The 24,259-nt window shown below is 41.8% G+C and overlaps 2 protein-coding genes across 9 annotated transcripts in view; one reads left to right on the top strand and one right to left on the bottom strand.

Annotated features, from left to right (window-relative positions):
* The window catches only part of DYNLT2 (dynein light chain Tctex-type 2), a 28,058-nt gene extending 11,540 nt beyond the window's left edge, over positions 1–16,518 (bottom strand). The window contains exon 1 of the mRNA XM_002723328.5: positions 16,257–16,518. Within this exon, the coding sequence (XP_002723374.2) occupies positions 16,257–16,364 (108 nt within the window). The 5' untranslated portion in view covers positions 16,365–16,518. The remainder of the gene's footprint in view (positions 1–16,256) is intronic.
* Positions 16,494–24,259, top strand: part of ERMARD (ER membrane associated RNA degradation) — a 50,198-nt gene continuing 42,432 nt past the window's right edge. Inside the window, exons 1-3 of one of the 8 annotated variants that reach the window (XM_070074564.1) lie at positions 16,543–16,894; positions 21,726–21,837; positions 23,121–23,289. In XM_070074564.1, the coding sequence (XP_069930665.1) occupies positions 21,751–21,837; positions 23,121–23,289 (256 nt within the window). In that variant the 5' untranslated portion in view covers positions 16,543–16,894; positions 21,726–21,750. The other 7 variants (XM_070074566.1, XM_070074569.1, XM_070074567.1 and 4 more) reach the window with 7 other exon arrangements.

Genomic DNA, 24,259 nt, shown 5'->3' with positions numbered 1-24,259 from the left:
AAGTCCTTTGCCCATTTCTTAACTGGGCTGCTTGTTTTGTTGTTGTTGAGTTTCTTGAGCTCTTTATAGATTCTGGATATTAATCCTTTACCAGTTGCAAAATTTGCAAATATTTTCTCCTATTCTGTCAGGTGCCTCTTCACTTTACTGAGTGCTTCCTTTGAAGTGCAGAATCTTCTGAGCTTGATGTAATCCCATTTGTCTATTTTTGCTTTGATTGCCTGTGCTTCTGGGGTTTTCTCCAAGAAGTCTTGCCAGTGTCTTCTAGAGTTTCCCCAATGTTCTCTAGTAATTTGATGGTATGAGATCATAGATTTAGACCCTTGATCCATTTGAATTGATTTTTATAAGAAGTGTAAGGTAGGAGTCTCGTTTCCTGCTTTGCACATGGAGGTCCCATTTTCCAAGCTCCATTTGTTGAAGAGACTGTCCTTTCTCCAGGGACCGATTTTAGCTTCTTTGTCAAAGATTAGCTGATTGTAGATGTGTGGATTGATTTCCGGAGTTTCCATTCTGTTCCAATTGGTCAAAGCCAGGAAGCAGAGCTTCATCCAGGTCTCCCATGTGTGTGACAGGGGCCCAAACACTTGGGCCGTCTTTTACTGTTTTCCAAGGCATATTTGAAGAGAACTGAGCCAGAAGTGGCGCAGCTAAGACTTGAACCAGGATTCACATGGGATACTGGCTTCACAAGTGGTGGCTTAACCCACTGTACCACAATGCCAGCCCTGTGTAGTTTTCCTTTTTTTTTTTTTTTTTGAGATTTATTTTTATATTTGAAAGTCAGAGATAGAGAGTGCAAGAGGGAGACAGAGAAAGGCCTTCCATTCTCTGGTTCACTCTTCCAGATAGCTGCAATGGCTAGGGCTAGGCCAGGCCTACGCCAGGAGCCAGAAGCTTCATCTGGGTCTCCCATGTGAGTGACTGGGCCCAAACACCTGGGCCATCTTCCACTGCTTTCCCCAGGCTATTAGCAAGGAGTTGGTTTGGAAGTGGAGCCTCTGGGACAGAAATTAGTGCCCACAGGGGATGCTGGCATCGCAGGCAGTGGCTTTATCTGCTATGCCGCAATGCTGGCCTGTTTTATTTAATGTTTGTATACTCTTGGTTTCAGGGTAATGTTGATCACACAGAATATTAGAAAGTATTCCCACTGCATCTGTCTTCTGAAAGACATTGTAAATAATTGGTATGATTTCTTCCTTAAATATTTGGTGCAATGCACCAACAAACCCATCTTGGTCTGGTGCTTTCTGTTTTGTAAGGTTGTTAATTATTGATGAAATTTGACTTTTAAAAATGACATAGATCTATTAAAATTGTCTTGTGTGTTTTGGCAGACTGTCTTTCAAGGAATTGGTCCATTTCATCTAGGTTATCAAATGTATGGGCGTAGAGTTGTCAATAATATTTTTTCATTCTCCTTTTACAAACCATCCTTCTGATGTACATAAGATCTCTAGTGATGTCCCCTCTTGCATTTCTAATTTTAATAAATTGCATCCTCTATGCTTTTTTTAAGCATGGTAAGAAGCTTATCAGTTTTATTGATCTTTAAAAGAAACAACTTTTGGGGACCAGCGTTGTGGCGCAGCAAGTAAATCTGCCACCTGTGACACTGGCATCCCATATTGGTGCTGGTTTGTGTCCCAGTGGCTCCTCCATTTCCAACCCAGATCCCTGATAATGGCCTAGGAAAAGCAGTGGAAGATGGCCCAAGTGTTTGGGTCCCTGCCACGCATGTGGGAGACCTGGAGTAAGCACTGGCCATTGTGGCCATATGGGGAGTGAACCAGCAGATGAAAAATCTCTCTCTCTGTCCATCTGTCCCTCTGTTTCTGTAATTCCTTCAAATTAAATAAATAAATATTTTAAAAAAACCTTCTGGCTTCATTTATGTTCTCTGTTCATTTCTTGTTTCCAGTGTTATTCATTTCTGCTTTTTATGATTTTGTTTTGTTTTCTTTTTACGTTGGATGTGATTTGCTTTTGTCCTAGTTTGTCAACTAAGCTTTGTAAGCTTAGGTGATTTATTTTAGATATGTTTTTCCAATATATGCTTGCATTTATTGCTATAAATTTTTTTGAGCACTGTAATTGTTGTATCCTAAACTTTTGATACATTGTTTCATTGTAATTTACTTCAAAATATTTTTTAATTTCTCAAGATTTCTTTTAAGAAATTTCTTTGTTCATTTGAAAGGCAGAGAGAGAGAGAGGGAGAGAGAGAGAGAGAGAGAGAAAAGAGGAGAGCTATCACTCACTGGTTTACTACCCAGATGCTCATGGTAGCTGGGACTGGGCTGGACTAGAGCTGGGAGCCAGGAACGGGATCACCCATGTGGGCATCAGGAGCCCAATTACTTGGACAATCAACACTACCTCTCTTCATTATCAGGAAGCTGGAGTCAGGGTTGGAACTAGGTATCAAATCTAAGTACTCCAGTACAGAACACAGGCATCTTAACAGGTGTTATAACCACAGGCTAAATGCGCTTTCCAAGAGTTCTTTGTCCCAAGAGTGTTTGCTCAATCTCCCAGTATTCTGAGCTGTTCCAGTTATCTCTTTTACTGGTTTCTAGTTTAGTTTAATTATATTGTTATCTGTGAACAGACATTGTATTTTTTCTGTTCTTTAAGTTTGTTAACATGTGCTTTATAGCTCATTATGTGATTTGCCATGGTGGGTGGTCCCTGTGAGCTTGAGAATGAATAATCAGATGTTGTTGTGTGAAGTATGTGTATATGTATGTCAATTATGTTCAGTTGATTGATAGTGTTGTTAAGTTCAAACAAGTCTATATCAATTTCCTGTCCATTTTTGACTATCCATTTAAGACTTTTGTTAAAGTCTTAAACTAAAATGGTAAACTGTTTCTATTTTAATTTCCATCAGTTTTTGCCTCCTATATTTTAATATTACATTGTTAGTTACATATATGTTAGGAATTGCTGTATCTTCTCAGATAATTAGCCTATCATTGTGTAATGCTCTTCTCTCTGAAAACATTCCTTTCTTTGAGACCTGCTTTATATGAAATTAATAGCTATTCTCACTTTTATTAATGTTAACATGGTGTATCGTTCTCTATCCATCAGGAGCCAGGATCTTCTTTCAAGTCTCCCACGCCGGTGCAGGGGCCCAAGGACTTGGGCCAACTTCTACTGCTTTCCCAGGCCATAGCAGAGAGCTGGATTGGAAGTGGAGCAGCTGGGACTCAAACCAGTGCCCATATGGGATGCCTGCTATGCCATAGCACCGACCCCATTATCCATTCTTCTCTCAACAGACCCCTAGGTTGACTGCATTTATTAGATATTGTGAATATTGTAAACTGAAATAAACTTGCAAGTGCAGGTGTATCTTTGATATGATTTGTTTTTTTTTTAAAAATTATTTATTTGAAAGGGGAGGAGAGAGCGAGAGCGAGAGTGAGAGAGCAAGCCGGGGCTAGGACAGGGCAAAGCCTGGAGGCTGGAATTCAATCCAGGTTTCCCATGGGGTGGAGGGACCCAAGTATTTAACCTCACCTTGTGTCCTAGGATGTGCATTAGTAGAATGGTGGATACGATATGGGATGCAGGGATCCCAAAAGGCAACTTAACCATTGCACCAAACATCTGCCCCAATTTCATTTCCTTTGGATACACACACACACACACACACACACAGTAGGCTTGCTCAATCATATTGCAGTACTATTTATGGTCTTGAGTAAGATTAATGAAGTTTTAAATAATGGCTATGCTAATTTACATTTCCATCAACATTTATGGGTGCTTTCAGCTTACCTTTCTCTAGACCAACAGCATTTGTCATTTTTTGACTTTTGGGTAATAGCCATTATAAATGGAATGAGATGATGTCGCATCATGGTTTTGATTTGCTTTTACCTAATAAGAAATGCTTAACACTTTTATATACTTTTTGCCATTTGTATAACTTCTTTTTCAGAAATGTCTAATGAAGTTATTTGACCATTTTAAATCAGATTGTCTTTTTTCTTTTCTTTTTTTTAAACTGGGTTTCCTGTATATCCTGGAAATTAGTCCCTTGTTGAATGAATAGTTCACAAATATGGTCTCCCATTCTGCAGGTCATCTCTTCAATCTGTTGGTTACTTCCTTTGTTGTACACACTTTTTCAGTTTGAGGAAATCCCATTTGTCACTTTACACTTTTGTTGACTGTGCTTTTGGGGTCATATTTCAAAATGCTTTACCCATATGAATGTACCAAAGCATTTACTTTATGTTTTCTTCTTGTAATTTCATAGTGTCAGGTGTTACATTTAAGTCTTTGATTCATTTTGAGTTGATTTTTAAACAATATATATGTATAGAATTGGAAAGATACTTTCTTTTTTCTGCATATGGATATCCATTTTTCTCAGTGTAATTTATTGAAGACATGTTCCTTTCTTCAATATACATTCTTGCTGACTTTACCAAAAATCAATTGAATATAAATACATGTATTTATTTCTGGTTACCTATTCTGCGCTCTCTCTCTCTCTCTCTCTATATATATATATATATATGTATGTGCTCCATATATACATATATATATGCTTGTACCATGTAATAATGGTTACTGTAGCTTTGTAGTACATTTTTGAAGCCAGGTCTGATCATATTCCAGCTTTGTCCTTTTTGTTCATTATTTCTTTGGCTTTTCAGTGTCTATATTGGCTCTGTATAAATTTGAGTTGCTTTTCTATTTCTATGAAGATGTCATTAGTATTTTTATGGGAATTGCATTAAAACTGTACATTGCTTTGGATAGTAATACATTTTAACAATATTGTTTCTTCCACTATATGAACATGGGCTATCTTTGCTCTTTTATATATATTCTTCAATCTCCTTCATCAGTGTTTTATAATTTTCATTGAAGAGTTAATTTACTTTCTTAAATTTATTCCTAGATTTTTTATATCTATTGTGAATGGGGTTGTTATCTCAGTAATTTCATTATTCGTGTATTTTAAAAGTTACTAGTTTCATATGTAGATTTTGAATCTTGCAATTTTTCTGAATTTTATCAGTCCTATATGTTCAGTGGAGCCTTTAGGCTTTTCTATGTATAAATTAAGGTTGTCTGCAAACAAGAATTTGACATCCTATTTTCCTAGTTGAATGCCCTTGTTTTCTTCCTGTTGTTTTATATCTCTGGCTAAAACTTCTAATATTCTATTAAGATAATGAGAGCAAGCGTTCTTGTCCTCCTAAGTTTGGATAAAATTATTTCAGCTTTTCCCCTCTCAGTTATGATGTTGGCAGTGTTTTTCTCATGTCTAAATTTTATTGGGTTGAGGTACATAACCTCTATGGCTAATGTTTGGAGAGTTTTTCTTTCTAAATCATGAAGACATATTGAATTTTATCAAATGCCTTTTTTGCATATACTGAGATGATTATATAGTTTCTGTCATTCATTTCATTGATATGTTTGTTTTGTTCATGTATGTTGAATCATTCTTGCATCGCTGGGATAAATCCAACTTGATCAAGGTATATAACTTTTTATGTGATGCTGTGTTAGATTGTTTAGCACCTCATTTTTTTGGGAGAATTTTTCTGTTCATTGTGAGTACTGATCTATAGATTTCTTTGCCACTGGTGCCCTGTGTCTGGTTTTGGTATTATTGTATTTGTCTCAAAGAGTATGTTTAGAAGTGTTCCCTCTATTTTAATTCTCTGGAATTGTCTGATAATAATTGATGCTAGTTATTATTTGACTGTCTAATATTTAGTAAAATTCGGTAGTAAGCCATTGGGTTCTGGCCTTTTCTATGCTGGGCTATTTATTATTATATCAATCTTGTTACTTGTTACTAGTCTGTCCAAGTTTTCTATTTTCTCATATTGCCAGTTTATATCTTTCAAGAAATTTAGTTATTCTAAATTTTCTAATTTGCTGCCATAAAGTTTTTCATAATAGTTTCCTAATTATCCTTTGTTTACTGTGGTATCAGTTGAATAGTCTCCTTTCCTACTTCTGATTTTTCCTTATTTGGGTTTTCCTAAATACCTCTCAATTTTGTTTATCTTTTTAAAAAACCCTATTAATTTCATTGATTTTTGTATTATTTTCATATTATTACACAACTTATAAATTTCAAATACACAAAAAATTAGTAACATTACAGTATCTTTAGATAAATTGCCTTTGAATGGGTGCTCCCTTTCTAGTACTTGGAGGCCTACCGTGGAAAATGACGACTGCTTGACTTGCACAGGGAGGCAGGGCCTATGGCTGCACCACTGTCCTCCAAGTGGCGGAGGGGGCTCACAGCAGCTTCCTATTCTCTTTAGACAGCATCAGGCACCACAGTTCTTGCAGCTTGGCTTTGACCCTGTGTGGTTCTGACATCTTGTTAGCTGGTATGGCTCGGGTTCACACTCTGTTAGAACTATTGATTCTATTCATATTAATTTTTATTACAAATTATATAAAGGGGTGCTACTGGGTATTTAGGTCCACATTCTATTTTAAGGCTGTATGTTCAGTTTTTGTAAATTGTCTGAGCCTGTGTTGGCTGCCATGTTGCATCGCTGGAGCTCGAAGATCAGCCATTTTTGTATTGTTTTATAAGTCTCTGTTTCATTCATTTCTGTTATGATCTTTCTTACTTCCGTTCTACTAATTTTTGGTTTGTTCTTGCATTTCTGTGTCCTTGAGATGCATTGTTAGATTGTTTATTTGAAATCTGTTCATGTAGGCAGTTATTGATAGAAATTTCCTAGTGCTCCTTTTGCTAAAATCGGTAGGCTTTGTTGCGCTCTTTTCATTTTCACTTGTTTCATGAAATTTTTGATTTCTTCATTGACCCACTGATTGTTCAATCAAATGTTTTGTTTCCATGCACTTGTATAATTTCTAAAGTCCCTCTTGTTTATTTCTAGTTTCATTCCATTGTGGTCAGAGAAGATACATGCTGTGATTGCAATTATTTTGAATTTGCTGAGACCTGCTCTCTGGTCTACCATATGGTCCATCCTAGACAACGTTCTATGTGATTATGACAATAATGTATATTTTTCTGCTGTTGAATGACATGTTCTGTAAATGTCTATTAGGTCCAATTGATCTGTAGTAGAGTTTACTTTAATTGAAAAAATAATAATCCTTTTAACCAAGGTGTTTTAACCAGAGCCATAGACCAGGCTTAATCAGAGTTATAAGGTAATTATTCACATATTAAAAATAAGTAGATAATCTTAACTCTTTTAAAACTCAGTTCTTCCTAAGCAATCTGAACTCAATAAAGACAGCATAAAACACATGAAACTCTCCCCATTATTAAATCCTTCTTCTTTAGGTCACTTACAAAAATAATGAAGTTGTTGAATTAAAGAATTAGTATATGACATACCATTACCTGGAACAAGTTCAGTACCTCAAGATAAAGCCAGAGGTGGAGAATACAACAGGAGCTGAATAAAAGTTGAAGAGCTGCCAATTAAAAACAAACTGTAGAAAAAGAAAAAAAAAAAAAAAAACTACAGCCTGAAAAAGGGGTTGAATGAATTAAAGAAAAAAACAGATGTTGAAATTTTTATTTTGGGCAGCATTTTTTATTTTTATTTATTTTTAAAGTGGTTATTCCAGTAATAATTTCTTTTTTAAAAAATTTAAGGTTTATTTATTTATTTGAAAGGCAGTTAGAGAGAGGCAGAAGCAGAGAGAGAGGTCTTCCATCCGCTGGTTGACTTCCCAGATGGTCGCAACAGCTGGAGCTGCACCGATCCAAAGCCAGGAGCCAGGAGCTTCTTCTGGGTCTCCCACGTGGGTGCAGGGGCCCAAGGACTTGGGCCATCTTCCACTGCTTTCCCAGGCCATAGCAGAGAGTTGGATGTGAAGTGGGGCAGCCTGGACTCGAACTGGCATCTATTATGGAATGCTGGCACTGCAAATGGAGGCTTTACCCACTACACCACAGCACCAGCCCCAGATGTTGAAATTTAAAAGATTACAAATTTTTATAAAATTATTAGCAGAAAGCCTTGTTACCTTGTTACTTTAATTTATCGGATCAAATTCTAGTTTCATGTCAGTGTAACTTTAATGTTAATGCTCAGTTTTTAGAAAACTGTATAAACAATTTTCCTTCTAATCTCAGCCAACCTAACTCCACAAGAGTCATCTCCCACAAAGCTTCTACATCATTCTTATATTACTGTTCCTCTTTTCACTTACATTCAACCAGTTATTTTACTTTAGGACAAATATTACTTGCTTTTCCCCCTAACTACACATCCCTCTGCCCTACAGAATTACACATTCTCATGCTTATAACTTCCTTTACGTTTCTCTCTCCCTTACATATTTTTTTTACTTACATTTTGAAATAATCCATTAACACATCTAACTTAACAGAAAAACATTTTGAAAGACATATAGAATTTTAACTGTAGCTACCTTAAGGTAGTTTTCGAACTTTGGAGAAATTCAGTAGGAAACAGGTAAATGTTTTTATCTTGGTTTATACAATTATACTTTATAAAAGTGTGACAACCCAAGAAATCTTAGGAAATGCTTCAAGCTCAGAAGACAAAACATTTAAGCAAGATTCAACACTGTTTTAAGTAAGACACAGAAACCCAAAAATTTGCAAGAGAAGTTAGGCAAGAATGGCAAATTAATTTAAAAAAGGGAAATTATGGAGGCCAGTATTTTGGTTATATTATGTTAAACTATGAGCTTTCTTTGTTGATCTTTTGTCTGATCCATTTTCTGATGGAAAGTGGAACACTGAAATCCCCAACTACTATATTAGAGCCTATATTTTTTTAGATCCAATAATATCCAACATTGGCTACATACACATTTACAACTGGTATAATCTTTTGTTGAATTGATGCCTTTATCATTATATAGCGACCTTCTCTTTTTCTAGTTTGTGACTTAAAGTCTATTTCATTTGCTATAGTTATTCCTGTTTGCTTTTAAAAAACATTTATTTATTTATTTCAGAGGTAGAGCTGCAGAGAGGGAAAGACAGAGAGGAAAGTCCTCCAACCTGAGAGGGAGGAGGAGGAAGGGGGGGAGGTGTCACTATGTTCCTAAATCCACACATATGACATACATGAAACTTGTATAACTTAGATAAAATTAAAAAAATAACCCCTGGACCTGAAAAAGCCATGAAAAAAGAAAAAAAAAAAAACAGAGAAAGAAAAAGATACTCCATCCGCTGATCCACTCCCAAATGGCTGCAACCACCTGATTGAAGCCAGGAGCCAGGAGCCTCCCTGGGGTCTCCCACATGGGAGGTTTCCAAGCACTTGGGCCATCTTCCACTGCTCTCCCACGCTACAGCAGAGAGCTGGATTGGCAGAGGCACAACCAGGACACAAACTGATGCCCATATGGGGTGCTGGTGCTATTATCTGCTACAGTTGCTTTACCTGCTACACCACTGGCTCCCTCCTGCTTGCTTTTCATTTCCATTTGTATGCTATATTTCTCCATCACTTTACTTTTCAGTGTGTATTTACAAGGGAACTGAATTACTTGCTGTAGAATATTGAACATCTTTAAAATCCACTCAGCTATCTTGTAATGAAATAATTTAATATCTAAATTCAAAATTATTGGGACTGGTGCCGTGGCACAGTAGGTTAATCCTCAGCCTGCAGTGCCGGCATCCCATATGAGCACCGGTTCTAGTCCTGGTTGCTCCACTTCCAATCCAGCTCTCTGCTATGCCTGGGAAAGCAGAAGATGGCCCAAGTCCTTGGGCCCCTGCACCCACGTGGGAGACCGGGAAGAAGCACCTGGCTCCTGGCTTTGGATCAGCACAGCTCTGGCCACTGCGGCCATTTGGAGAGTGAACCAATGGAAGGAAGACCTTTCTCCATCTCTCCCTCTCATTGTCTGTAACTCTACCTCTCAAATAAAATAATCTTTAAAAAAATTATTATTGATAAAGACATACACCCGTAATTTTGTTCTTTTTCTTCACTGTTTTGTATATCATTTATTTCTTTCTCCTTTTTTCACCTTTATGGCTTGGTGGTTTTCATCTTAATATGGGTTAATTCTATTCTTTCTTTCAATTATCTGTTCTATTAGTAAGTTTTGTACTTCCCCATGTTTCATGGTGGTAGTTACCATTCTTTTGCTTCCAGTATGGGATCTCTTGAGCTGCTGTTATATATTTTGTCTGATGGTCATCAATTTCTTCTGCTTTTGCATACCTTAGGAAGACTTTATTTTTCCTTCACTTCACAATTTGCTGAGTAGATTATTCTTGGTTGGTGGTTTTTGTCTTTCAGGACTTTGAATATATTATCCCATTCTCTCTGGCCTGTATGATTTCTGCTGAAAACTCTTTGTTATTTTAATGGGAATTCCTTTAATGTGACTTGATGATATTCTCTTGCTATTTTTTTTCATTCTATATATTGTAGACACTTTCAAAATGATATAAATGGACTTTAAAGGTTCATGAAAAGTGTAATTAAAGTTTATAAATGAAAACAAACTTTATTTCCCAACATAAGCTTCAAGTTCAACACACTTTTGAAAATGATAATAGTCATATAATCCATCCCTAAAGAACTAAGGGATTTCTGAATTTAACTGTCATTTTAGTCTTTTCGAATTACTGACAGAAGAAAAATAGCCAAATTTTCAATTTTCAAATTATTAACTGAAAAAAATAACAAGTTTTTAAAATTAGGAAACAAAAGTAGAATGAGTCAAATCAGAACATTAAGGTGACTTTTCCACTGAAATTACCATTAAGTCACCCTTGTTTGACAAGAGGAATGAGAACTGTCATGGTAGAAAAGCACACTGATGAAGATTTCTCAGGAATTTTTATGATAAAAATAAAAAGCTTTGATTAAATTTCTCAAAACATTCTTATAATTAGCAGGTCCTTTGGTTCTTCATAAAGTTAACAAAAAAAATGCCTTAAGCATCCCAAAGAGCTGTTGCCATGAACTCTGCAATTTTTTTAAAAGAACAGATTTATTTTATTATTTGAAAGGCAGAGTTAGAGAGGCAAAGGCAGAGATGGGAGGGGGGTCTTTCATCTGCTGGTTCACTCCCCAAATGGCTGCAATGGCTGGAGCTGGGCTAATCTGAAGCCAGGAGTTTCTTCCATGTCTCCTATATGGGTGCAGGGGCCCAAAGACTTGGGCCATCTTCTACTGCTTTCACAGGCCAGAGAGCTGGATGGGAAGCAGAGCAGCCTGGACTTGAACTGGTGCCCATATTGGATGCTGGCACCTCCTGCTACACCATAGCACCAGTCCCATGATCTTTGCTCTTGATCAGTCTCCTCTTGCTTTGAGTGTACCACTTCCACCTCTTGGTTGTCATTGTTTTGATTGTGCTTTTTCTTCAGAATCATACTGATAAATCCGTGTTTCTCTCCTGTTAAAATTATTCAAAAAAACAATCCTTCACAATATCGATCCATTTAAGATTTCATTGGAAGCCCACCTTCTGTTAGCAGCTAGCTATGTGGAACACCTCTGGTAGCCACTGAGTGGAAAGTTTGCTCCACGTTTTAAGTCAGAACTGTGTTATTGTTCCTGCTATTAATCACTGACCCTCTTCAGTAATGGCAATTTTTTTATATTTATTTTATTTAATGAACATAAATTTCCAAAGCACAGCTTATGGATTACAATAGCTTCCCCCCCCCCATAACTTCCCTCCCACCCACAACACTCCCCTCTCCCACTCCCTCTCCCTTTCCATTCACATCAAGATTAATTTTCAATTATCTTTATATACAGAAGATCAATTTAGCATATATTAAGTAAAGATTTCAACAGTTTCCACCCACACAGAAACACAAAGTGTAAAATACTATTTGAGTAGTAATGGCAATTTTTTCCCTCATAAACTGATGTGTACGGTCTGGTGCTATGGGCTTCATCTTTTTTTTTTTTTTTAAGCATTTCCTGTGAGTTCTTTTTTTTTTTTTTTTTAAAGATTTATTTTATTATTTGAAAGACAGAGTTACAGAGAGAGGTAGAGACAGAGAGAGGTCTTCCATCTGCTGGTTCACTCCCCAGATGACTGCAATGCCCAGAGCTGTGCCGATCCAAAGCCAGGAGCCAGGAGCCTCCTCTGGGTCTCCCATGCAGGTGCAGGGGACCAAGGACTTGGGCCACCTTCTACTGCTATCCCAGGCCACAGCAGAGAGCTGGATTGGAAGAGGAGCAGCCGGGACTCGAACCGGCACCCATATGGAATGCCAGAGCTTCAGACCAGGGCGTTAACCCACTGCACCACAGTGCCAACTCCAGGTTTCATCTTAAATATCACATCATTTCTTTTTATAAAGCTTTATTTACTTGAAAGGCAGAGTCACAGAGAGGGAGAGATATTTTCCATCTGCTGGTTCACTCCCCCAAATGACCACAATGGGTAGGGTTGGGTCAGGCCAACGTGAGGAGCTGGAACTCCATTTGGGTTTCCCATGTGGGTATAGGGTCTCAAGCATTTGGGCCATCTTCCACTGCTCTCCCTGGCACAGCAGCAGGGAGTTCGATGGCACATGAAACATCCAGACCTGGAAAGGCAGTCATATAGAATGGTGTGCCACAGCAGCTCCTCGTCACTTCTTAAAGTGAATTATGTGTTTGTACACTGCTCTTTTCCTGTGGAGGCTATTAATATTTAAAAGTTATCTGTAATATCAAGAATAGGGAAATAAAGTATTTTATTTTCACTTACTCATTTTTTGATGATTCTCCTTTCTTCAGGTAGATTGAAATTTCTGATCTATATTATTTCCCTTCTATTTAATGAACTTCTAAGAACATTTATTGCAGGTCAGGTTTACTAGTAATTCTCTCCATTTTCATCTGAGTGTCTTCATGTCCCTATTCAAGGGATAATTTTTCCTGGTATGTAACCTACTTATAACTTGTATAATTTAAAAATGACATGCCTACATGTGTTTCTTGTTTTATTTTGGCACCTTTCCTGCTCTGTGTTCTGATCTTCCTGGATCTGTGGGAATGGTGTCTGATATTAATTTTTGGAAAAATTCTGTCATTACCACTTAAAGTATGTTTTCTACCCCTTTCTTTCTTCCCCTAATATTTCCATTAAGAGCAATTTTCATCTCTTATAGTTCTTGAATTTTTTTCAGTCTTTCTTCTTGCTTTCCAGTCTTGGCAGTTTCTATTACTACATCCTAAAGCTCAAAGGTTCCTTCCTCTAGTCTATCCAGTCTAGTAAGTTAAGCCTACCAAAATCATACTTCATTTATGTTAGTATTTTTTGGTTATAGTATTTCATCTTGTTCTTCCATTTTTCCTACATTGCTCATCTACTTTTGCATGTTATCTATTTTTATCAACTATAGTCCTCAACAAAGTAATCCGTTTTAAGTATCATGATAACTATAATATTCCTGCCATATCTGGTTCTAATGCCTCAAAGGCCCCTGCTGAGAATCAAAGCCAGGAGCTGGGAACTCAATCCAAGACTCCCAAGTGGGAGACAGGAACCTGATCACACCTGTTCCATCACCATTTCCAGGGTTTGCATTAGCAGGAAGCTGGAGTGATTAACAGCTGGGTACTGAATCCAGGGGCTCTAATATCCTAGGTTGAAGACTTCTCTTTCAGCAAAGATGATGCCTCTGTGTTTTCTATCTTGTGTTATTTGGAGAAGAAATCCGATTCCTTTTTTTCCCCTGTACCTAATTTTTTTTTCTAGTTGTCCTTTAGTTTTTAAATCACTGGCTTCAAGTATGTCTTGGCATAATTTTCTTCATGTTTCTTGAACTGGCTTACTGAGTTTCACTGATTTATGCTTTATAGTTTCCAATAAATTTGGGAATTTTGTATCCACAGTTCTTCAAATATTGTCTGTCCCCTCCTCGTTTTTTTCTCATTTGGTGACTCAAATTACATTAGTCCATTTGAAGTTCTGCTCAATGTTTCTATTTCCTCTAACTCTCTGAACTCACTAATTTTTTCCTTTACAGTTTTTTAATCTGCTGTTAATTTCATTCAGTGCATTTTCATCTCTGACATGGTAGTTTTCATATACAGAAGTTCAAGTTAGATTTAACATGCCCAGCCTTTTACAGTTTTAAATAAACTGAATGAAATCATAACTGCTTTGATTTGATGAAAACTAATACAGTAACTTTTACCAAAACTACTTTAGTGTCCCTTTATACTTTTTTAAAAAAGATTTATTTATTTGAAAGTCAGAGTTACACAGAGAGAGGAAAGAGAGGGAAAGAGAGAGGGAAAGAGAGAGGGAAAGAGAGGCAAAGAGAGAGAGAGAGAGAAAGGTTTTCCATCCAATGGTTCACTCCCCAATTAGCTGCAATGGCCGGAGGTGCACGGATCTGAAGCCAGGTGCCAGGAGCTTCTTCCGGGTCTCCCATGCGGGTGCAGGGGCCCAAGGACTTGGGCCATCCTCTACTGCTTTCCCAGGTCACAGCAGAGTTGGACTGGAAGTGGAGCAGCCAGATCTCAATCTGGTGCCCACATGGGATGCCGGTGCTTCAGTCCAGGGCATTAACCCACTGTGCCACGCTGCCCCCCCCTTATACAATTCTACCATTATGTCATTTTCAGCCTGTTTTCACTGTTTCTTCTCATTTTGAGTTGTATTTTCCTATTTATGTTTTCAATATTTAACTGGAGAAGACACTGTGTATCTTATCTTCTTACATGCTGCGTATTTTTGTATTCCTAAAAATATTGAGCTTCCTCCTAGGAGAATCTTGAAAACAGTTTTAACTCTCTGGAGCCTTTTTAAGCTTTGATAAGCCAAACTACAGAAACTTTTATATCTGAGCTACTTTTTTATGCCCACTACTTAGGCGGTATGCTTTCTAAGCATGCTAACCAAATCCACAAGCTATAACTGATCACTGCATATCAAATTAAGTTGCCTCGGCCCAAGTCCCCTTAATCCTAGACTTTAGCACATAACCTAGAACATCTGTCTCCTCATTCTGAGATTAGCTTAATTTTCAAGAGTAGTTCAGACATTTATTAGGCAGTAAATTCATATAAGTCACCCTCGTCTGCTTCCAAATATGTAATTTTTCTTTACTGCTGGTAAGCTGTACTTCAGACTTAGTGCCAGGCAATTCAGCATAGCATTTATTTTTTATTTTATTTTTTTGACAAGCAGAGTTAGAGAGACAGAGAGAAAGGTCTTCTTTCCATTGGTTCATCCCTCAAATGGCCGCCACAGCTGGCGCACCACGCTGATCCAAAGCCAGGAGCCAGGTGCTTCCTCCTGGTCTCCCATGGGGTGCAGGGCCCAAGCACTTGGGCCATCCTCCACTGCACTCCTGGGCCACAGCAGAGAGCTGGCCTGGAAGAGGGGCAACCGGGACAGAATCCGGCGCCCTGACTGGGACTAGAACCCGGTGTGCCAGCGCCACAGGCGGAGGATTAGCCAAGTGAGCCGCGGCGCCGGCCCAGCACAGCATTTGAAGCATGAATTTAACGGTTGATTCAGGTTTCCACCTCCGCACTGCTCTTCTTAGCTATGTGAGCTTGGCCTGTTTAGTGTGTTTCTCCTCTCTGTGACACACAGACACCAAAGAGCCATTAGAGCCTGAAATGCCGGTACAAGTTTTTTCGAGAACTCGTTACTTGGGAGTGATCGAATGTCAGGGTCTTCAAAAACTGACGCTGTGCCTGTCCTCTTCAGCCTATCAATTACGGGTTCCATGAGGCAGGAAACAGAAAAGTGGGCCAGGAGCTCCAGGTCACAGGTTCTAGTCTCAGCTCTATCACTGCAGTGTTGCATCCTTCCGCGTAACAACTTTCTCCTTGAAGTCTCAATAAAAGGTGGAATATTGAGTTTATTAAGAAAACGGTCACCCAGTTACACCACCAAATAAAACTGACCTTTTTCCATTAATATCAAATAAGTTAGTTTCTCTTTTTTTTTTTCTGTGAAAATTGCATCTGTCATGGCCACTAAATGTACTAAAATTAGGTATTTTGTAAAAAATTAAATATTAGGGTACTCATAAAATCTTCAAGCTAAGTACTAAGTACTGAAGATGACCTTTACCAGCTCATGTAAGGCTCGACCTCACGAAGCAACAACACAAGCCAAAAACAAACAACCAAAGGCACTCGGGTCCGAAGCTCAGCCTTCAGTCCCGCAACTGAAAAAAGAAACCAAAGCAAAACCAAGTGCGCGCCCCGCCTCGGGGGTCCGCAGGCCAGGCGGCCGGGAAGCGGGGTTGAATGGCTCGGAAACGCTCTCTCCCCGCGCGGCTTCGCACTCACTGCTTCCTTCTCGAACATGCTCGGCCTCCTCTCTTTCCTGGCCGTGACAGGCGACTGCTGAGGGGCCTGGCTCGGCGCCTGCTTCCCGCCCCGCTCTCGCTTCTCCATCTTTGCTTCCTCAAGATGTCCACGGCCCCGCCCCCTATCCCGCCGCCAGAATCTCGGCAGCTCTCGCGAGAGCCGGGAACTCTCGCGCGCCCGGCCGGAAGCCGCGCACCCGCCGGAAGTTCAGGGGCGGGCTGCTGCGCGCGCAGAGCCGGAAGTTATGGAGGTAGGGCCGTGGCTCACTGCGGCGTGGGCGCCGGGAGCGGCGTGGACGCCGGTGCGAGCGGCCTCTCCGGCCGCCTCTCAGCTGCGCCCGCGTTCCGCCGCCCCGGGGTTTGCCCTCAGTAGCCTGTGAGGGAAGACGCGCCCGCAGTGCGGGACTGGCGTTTGGTGGTCGCGCGTCCCGCGGAGGGCCTCGAAGGTCCGCGCCGTCGTGCCCCACCGGCCGTGCGGTGGGCTGCAGAGCGGGCCCGTGCGTGGGCCGCGGCCGGCGGGCGATCCTGGGGGTGGGGGCGGGGAGGCGCCCGGGCCGCCGGCTTCTCACCAGGAAGCGCCTGGTTTCGTCTCTGTCCTGAACGCGCGCCGGGACTGGGGTTAGTCCAGGAGTGTGACCGCGCGCTTAGGGGGCCTCTGTTACGCTCAGCCCTCCCTGGAAGGCTGTGGTTGGCTGGTCTTGCACCAGCGCTAGCTGACGCTGTACCTCCAGCAGGGGGAATGGGCAGGATGTGCAGTGGCCCTGAACTGGGCGGGAAACCGGAGACCGACAGGGAACACGTGAATTAAGGACGTCCCTTGGGCGTCTTGCTGCTGGCGCACCCTGTCAGAGCGGCGTGGGGCCGGTCTGGCCGAGGGTGGTCCGCTTGCTGTGAGACGTGAGGGCGTCGCTGTGGTTGGCTGGGGCAGACCCCGTACCCCAAGTCAGGAAAAAGGGGAACCCATCTGTTAACGTATGCGGTGCATGGTAGTGTGGACCTGAAGGAACAGCCTCTCAGGACGTGTTGGCCTCACTGTGGTGCATTCTCAGTAGAGGGCGGTCATTTGAAGAGAGGTGGACGGGACGTTTGGCCCAGGGGTTAAGCCTGGCTAGGATGCCCATGTCCCATACCAGCATGTCTGGGTTACGTTTCTGGCTCTGGCTCCTGATTCCAGCTTCCAGGTGATGACTCAAATAATTGGGCTGCTGCCTCCTGCCTGGTGTCCAGCGCATAACAAATCTTCCCAGGCAGACGAATCAATCAGTTCACAGGCTTTTATTGGGGTTCTGCTCCCGGGCGAGGTTCACTGGTCCCAACAGAGCAACAGTGCGGGGGCTGGGGAAGTCATCCATCAGAGAGTGGGAGGGCTCCTTTTATAGATTCAGGGCGTGGGGGTTAAAGGTTGAGGCGGGTCTGATCCTCATTGGTTGACCTTTAGGCACCCGCAGGGACCTTGACAAGGCCTCTCCATTCCCGGAAGTGTAAGCCTTCCCTCCTTGCGGATCCCAAAGCCACCATCCCGACCTTTTGATGATAGGAAAGGGGGCAACAATGAGTCTGTCTGGGTCCTTCCTGCTGACTGGGCACGAGTCTACAGGGGCCCACTGCGGGTATCTTGGGGCTCTGCAGAGACAGGCATGTATGGATGGAGAAGCATCTGGTTGCTGAAGGCCTTGGTTCATCCCATTATCACCTGCTGTAAACACTTAAACAGACACTGTAGTATACAAGTCAGGATGAGAATAGCAACCAATGATCCTAAGAGTGGCATTAACCAGGTAATGAGAGGATTTCATAGAGGAGAGGAATGGGGGGGTGGTGTCTGTGGACCCTTGCGAGGATTGTTTGATGACGTGGTTTAAATCTGATCCCAGACAAGACCAGGAGAAAGGCCGCTCAACTTTAGCAGGTAGTGGGGTTTGTCTGTAGAGAAATTCTGAATAGTCATACCACATTAAGTTGGGGAGAGGACCATCAGTACACACAGGTTGGGAGCAGAGCCATTGATGTTAGAGTAGAGGCTATGATTACAAAGGAATGAGGCCCAAGCAGGCTAGACAGGGTCTAGAACAAAGGACAGAGTCATTATTAGAGGACCCAAGAAAGGTGCTGTCTCAGCCACAACTAAGTTTGCTGATTGAGAGGCAAATAAACCTGACAGAAGGGGCTTGATAATAATCTGGTGGGCTTTAGGCCTTGTAAGTTAAGAGGCCCAGACCTATCCATCTCTTCATAGGGTACATCCTAAGGGAGGTGTGAACCTTCTTGGGGAAGGCACCCTGTTGACTTCCATTACCTAGCTGGCCTGGGAGGAGAGCTGGCCAGGTAAAGGCAGTTGGCAACTCTTACAGGAAATTTACAGTTCTGCCTGCAATGTTGCTGACCCTACTTGGCCGTCCCCTCAGCTGCGGTAGTCACTTTGGAAGCTGGGCCGAATGAGGGGCTTTTCAGCGTAGAGCCAGTAAGATCTGTGGCTCTGACCTGAAGTCCTCCGACTCCAGCGCAGGTCCATTTCCAGTGATCCAACTCTTGGCTGGCAGAGCTGCAGGGCTCTTCACAAGCTGACTTCTGCTGACGCCCAGGCTCACCACACTGAAAGCCACTGCAGTGGACTGGCCTGTTGGGTCTCCTTGAGGCAGATCACTGTCAGAACAGCCATTAATAGGCCTGCCACCTATCTTTACATTCCTGATGCCTAGCTTTCTTTTCCTCCTGATTTTTGTTAGACCAGAGGATGCAAGTCAAGGGGTGCTCAAGTCCCATCTCTAATCTTCAGTGGCCTAAACTAGAAGTCTGTAGTCATAGGCATGTTATATAATGGTTTATGTTGAGGCAGATAATGCTTGTCAGGAAAGCTATGTCCTTTCTTTAAAACTTTCTTACCCTTTGGTCTGAAGTCCTTCAGAATAGAATTAGTTTCCTACCTCGAAGAGAATAGAGAAATGAGAGAACAAGTTGGACTTAGAATACAGAAATGGGGGTGCCAGTCCCAGATCACTTAATGACAATAGCAATATCAAATGAAAACTTAGAAAGCAGTTTCAATCATTAGATAACAAATATAGCAGTTTCCATACTAGCTTTTTAAACTCTTTAACTGTTTAATTTACCAATTGATTATAAACTAACCCAAAAACTTTATGGAATATAACATGCTGAGTTTACAAAAGTTTACATTTAGACATATTATCTCATTTGCCTATACCCAATTTAAATTAGCAGTTACACCTAAATGATTTAAGATGCTGATATTAAATATTGCTAGCTGAATTCAATTAAAATTAAAATAGCATTCATCTAAAACAAGTACTAATTAGCCATTGTTGTTTCATTGAGTACTGATTACCAGGAAACCTGTTAAATAAATTGCAAAATAAGTTCAGCAAGTTACAAAGCGATATTTTCAAAGGTAGTGATCTTCCTAGATTCAAAGAGAAATTCCTTCAAACTCAGTGTCTTTTTACAGTTTTAGTTAGTTGCCTTTTTCCTAAGGACACCTTAGGCCCAAGATGTCATATTCAGTTGGCCACGTGGGGTTTAGGCACTTGACCTAAAACCCAGCAGACCGGAGGGGTAGGGTGAAGAAGGGAAAAAAGAGGGAGAAGGAGAGTGTAAGAGAGTGAGGAGAGAAGAGTAAGGAGACCAGAGGAGGAGGCTAGAGAGCCACGTGTTCAGGAACAGGTCTTTTTAAAACTTTGCCGTAGGGCAGCCATGGAAGCAGGAGCATCCCATTAGGATGGGGGTGGAGCTTGACACTGGTGGTTGGGCCATGTGGCTACCTGGCTTCCAGCAATGGCTGCGGGGAGAGGCAGGACATGGGGTGGGGCAGGGCGGAAGAATGCGCATATGGGGGCAGGAGGTTCCTGGCTAGCTGTGGGGTTCCTAGGAACTCAGGAGGGTCCAAAAAGCTGGGGGGTAGAGAGTTTGGCAGTAACACAGAAGAGGCGCCCTTAGGAGGTGGGGACCTGATCTTGGCCAGCAAGACCTGGGCCGTGGAGCAGGCAGAGAGGAAAGTAGGGGAGAAGGGAGTAGGACGGGAGTGAGGTCTCAGAAAGCCTGGACATATGGGACCTCTGACCATTTTCTCTCCCTGCGGCAGAAATTCTCAAGGTAATTAGGCCATGCCTGGGTGGAGTAGAAGATTAGACATTTACACCATAGGTCCTGGGCCAGTCCCAGTTGCTTCAAGTTCTTTAGGAGGCAGGCCAGGGGGCATTTTCAATCCCACCCTCGGGACTGGCCAGATCCCATGGTCTCCCCGGTAGCCTGGATCTACCGAAATTTGGTCAAGGCGTGCCCTGTCCTGGACTTCAGTAGATGGATTAGAGGTCAGTCCTCTATGGAGCCAAGCCAGCGGCAGGACGTCTCCATAGCTGCTGGGAGGCTAAACAGCAGAGAACAGAGCCCATGTGCGCACGATTTGGGGGTCTCTGTCTGGATGGAGAGCTAGCTGGAGATCGCAGAGACTGGGCCAACCCAGAGGAGGGAGGGAGAGCAAGGGAGGAGTTACTTACTGTTGGTTGAGTGTGGTCCGTAGTCAGCCTGGGGCACCAGACAGGTTCAAGGAGCAAGGGGGCCTGGAACCCAGAAAGGGGAGGCATGTACCCTCAGCTCCCGGGTTTCGGCACCATCTGCAAGGTGTCCTGTGCGTAACAAATCTTCCCAGGCAGACGAATCAATTATTTTATTGGGATTCCACTCCCGGGCGACAGAGTGGGGGTGGAGAAGTCATGCATCAGAGATTGGGAGGGCTCCTTGTATAGATTCAGGGTGTGGGGGTTAAAGGTTGAGGCGGGTCTGATCCTCATTGGTTGACCTTTAGGCACCCACAGGGACCTTGACAAGGACTTTTCTTCCCGGAAGTATAGGCCTTCCCTCCTTACGGATCCCAAAGCTACCATCAGTGTGGGTATTTGGGGAGTGAATCAGTGGATGAGGGCTCTGTCTCCTGCCTCTCAAATAAATAAAAAATAACCTGTCAAGAAATAACAGGACAAAAGAAAACGGTTTTAGGCTTCCAAGTGTTAGAAACTGGAGAAGCAGATATATGAGAAGAAATTACTGGCTTAAGGTTCACTTGAGCTTCCCTGGTGTCCTCCCTGAAGAGTCTGAGGTTGTGTCCAGTAGAAGCGAATTTGTATACTCTCTTGAGGCAGAAAATGAGGAGGAGCGAGACAGCTTTTCCTCTGCTGCTGCTTATTTGTCTTCAACTCAATAATTTTCATATCAAAGGATATTTTTAAAAAAGATTTGTTTTACCTGAAAGAGTTAGAGAGAGGCAGAAGCAGAGAGAGAGAGAGAGAGGTCTTACATCTGCTGGTTCACTCCCCAACTGGCGGCAGCGCCCAGAGCTGCGCTGATGTAAAGCCAGGAGCCAGGACCTTCTTCCGGGTCTCCCATGCGGGTGCAGGGGCCCAAGGAGTTGGGCCATCTTCTACTGCTTTCCCAGGCCATAACAGAGAACTGGGTTGGAAATGGAGTCGCCTGGACTTGATACCAGCACTGCAGGTGGCGGCTTTACCTGCTGTGCCACAGTGCCAACCCCCAAAGAATATTTTGAGGTGACATTCTAGTTTCCTTCAATATATTGAGTCAGAGGTTTCCTTTATCTTTTTTCGTTTTACTTGATTTTCTGCTCTCCCACTCCCAATAAGAAATAGCTTATTTTGATAATTCTGAGGTAGTAAAGGAGTGCTGAAAGGAATGGTACCCATTTAGCTGGGTGGCACTAAACCTATCTTATGTGATAAAGTGATCATATTAAGTATGGAACTGATCATACACATAGGACCATCAGTCAAGGGATCACATAAATAAGACCCAAGTGCCTGGTAATAACAATAGAATTACAAAGGAGAGAGAGTTCCCACATGGGAAGCAGTCCACACAGCAGACTCATAGGATGACCAACGCCCTAAACAGCACTCTGACCTCAGAATCAGCCCCTAAGTCCTGACTGAAAACACCATGAGAGCATTTCAGGCATGGAAAGCCGGCATAGTGGCAAAAATGGTTCTGCGTGAAGGATCTCTGTGAGTGAGACCCTGGTGGAAAAAAAGGGGCCATCAAAGAAGGATGTACTTTTCTTTGAAGAGAGGAGAGAATTTCCACTTTGCATATGGCCCTGTCTAAAACCCAATGGAGTTTGTGAACTCGAAATGCTTCCATAGCCTTGGCAGCTCATGTCAAGAGCTTCAGGTGATCACTGATGTCATAAATAAGAGTGTCAATTGTTAAATCAACAACAGGAGTCACTATGCACTTGCTCCCCCTGCTGGACCTCTGTCCTTAATGAGTTGTGCTATGAGAATTAATGGTAAAACTTGTCTTCAAACTGTACTTTATACTTTGTATGTCTGTGTGGTTGCAAATAGTTGAAATCTCTTCTTAGTAAAGAGTTGGTCTTCTGTATATAAAGTCAGTTAAAAATGAATCTTAATGGAAAATGGATGAGAGAGGGAGTGGGAGGTGGGATGGGAGTGCGGGTGGGAGGGCAGGTATGAGGGGAAGAAACACTATATCCCTAAAAGCTGTACATATTAAATAAAAACCTTCAAACAAACAAAAAGGAATGGCACCCTATTTATAAGACACATTGAGCTTCTGTGAACTGGCATCTTAATTACTCTGATCAATAAAAGAATTTTCAGTGTTTATCTTCTATTTGAAAACATGTACATAAATTATCTTAGTGTTTAGCTGTATTATCCAGAAAGCATGGTAACAGCAGTTACAGCTAAGTACATTCTGCACTTTAGATAGACTTTTTCGTGTAACTTAAATAAATAATGTCCCTCTGCTTTTGTTTCCTACTGAATAGTGTCTTTTGTGTTTTATATTTCAGGTACTAATAGAGGAACCTGTTACCACATGTCTTTCTCCCTCAGTGTATGACATTATTTGTAAAGTTGGTTTTGAAGTCAAAGAACTTTGTGCTATCAATAGCGTTGTATCTCAGAGTGGTGAAGTGTATTGGAAGACAGTCACAGAGTGTTTGAGATATGCAGAGTCAGGTCAGTACCCAGAGATCAGTCCGTATCATTCCACTGAAAGTGTCTTGGTCTTGGTCTGAAAAAAATTCCTTTTTTTTGGAGGATGTTGTAATCCAAGCCTGATTTAAAGGAGAAAAGAATCAGTGTGAGAAGAGAGGATGAGACCAGAGAAGTATGGGAGGTTAATGAGAGCTGGATGGAGAGAGCCCTGTGTGAGCAGGAGGGTCAGGAGGTGGCTGGGATTGATGGGCAGGTGATCATGCAGATCCCGGGGCCTCAAGGTGATTCTCTGTTGAAGGCGTGTGAATTGCAGGTTTGGCATGACCATAATTATAAAATCATTTTACATGTTTTATAGTCACTTGTGTATGCTTTTGGAGCAGGTATTAGGGTTGTTACAGCACTCAAATGAACATAGTCTGGCCTAGCAGTTCCATTCCCAGGCATGTGCTACACTCATGGATCTGAAAGTGTGTGCTGGTCAGGTTTTCATTAGAGCAACTAAATATGTGAAACAAGCTCCTGGTGAAGGAAAGGCTTATTTGGGCTTATGGTTCTGGAGGTTCAGAGTCCAAGACTGGGCAGCCCTCCCACCCCAGGTCCTCATCTGGAGATGGTGATCTTGCCAGCAGAGCTGTGAGGTGGTGTTAAACATCATGGGGCAAGAAGGGTGTGTATGTCTGAGTCTCTCCTTACAAAGCCACCATGATTTGGTCATGGGCCCATCCCAACAACCTAATCCGATCGAATCAAAGGCCCCACTGCTAAACCTGTCATTGTACTAAGTTTTCTCTTTCTTGCTGCTGTTAATGTCACTTTGGGGTTTAAACTTCTACATGAGCTCAGGAGCCAAATCACATTTGATCCTTGTAGCATTCTTTGAACAGCTAAATAAACATATGACTTAATAATCTGGGAACAGCCAAACATTGGTAGGGGATTGGCTCAGTAATTAACAATAAATGCAGAAGTGAACTGTTAGGCAGTGATG

Source organism: Oryctolagus cuniculus, chromosome 5 (genome assembly GCF_964237555.1).
Source record: "Oryctolagus cuniculus chromosome 5, mOryCun1.1, whole genome shotgun sequence".
Lineage (NCBI taxonomy): Eukaryota > Metazoa > Chordata > Mammalia > Lagomorpha > Leporidae > Oryctolagus > Oryctolagus cuniculus.
The sequence above is the reverse complement of the archived record's forward strand: the minus strand, read 5'-3'. Positions and strand labels throughout refer to the sequence as shown.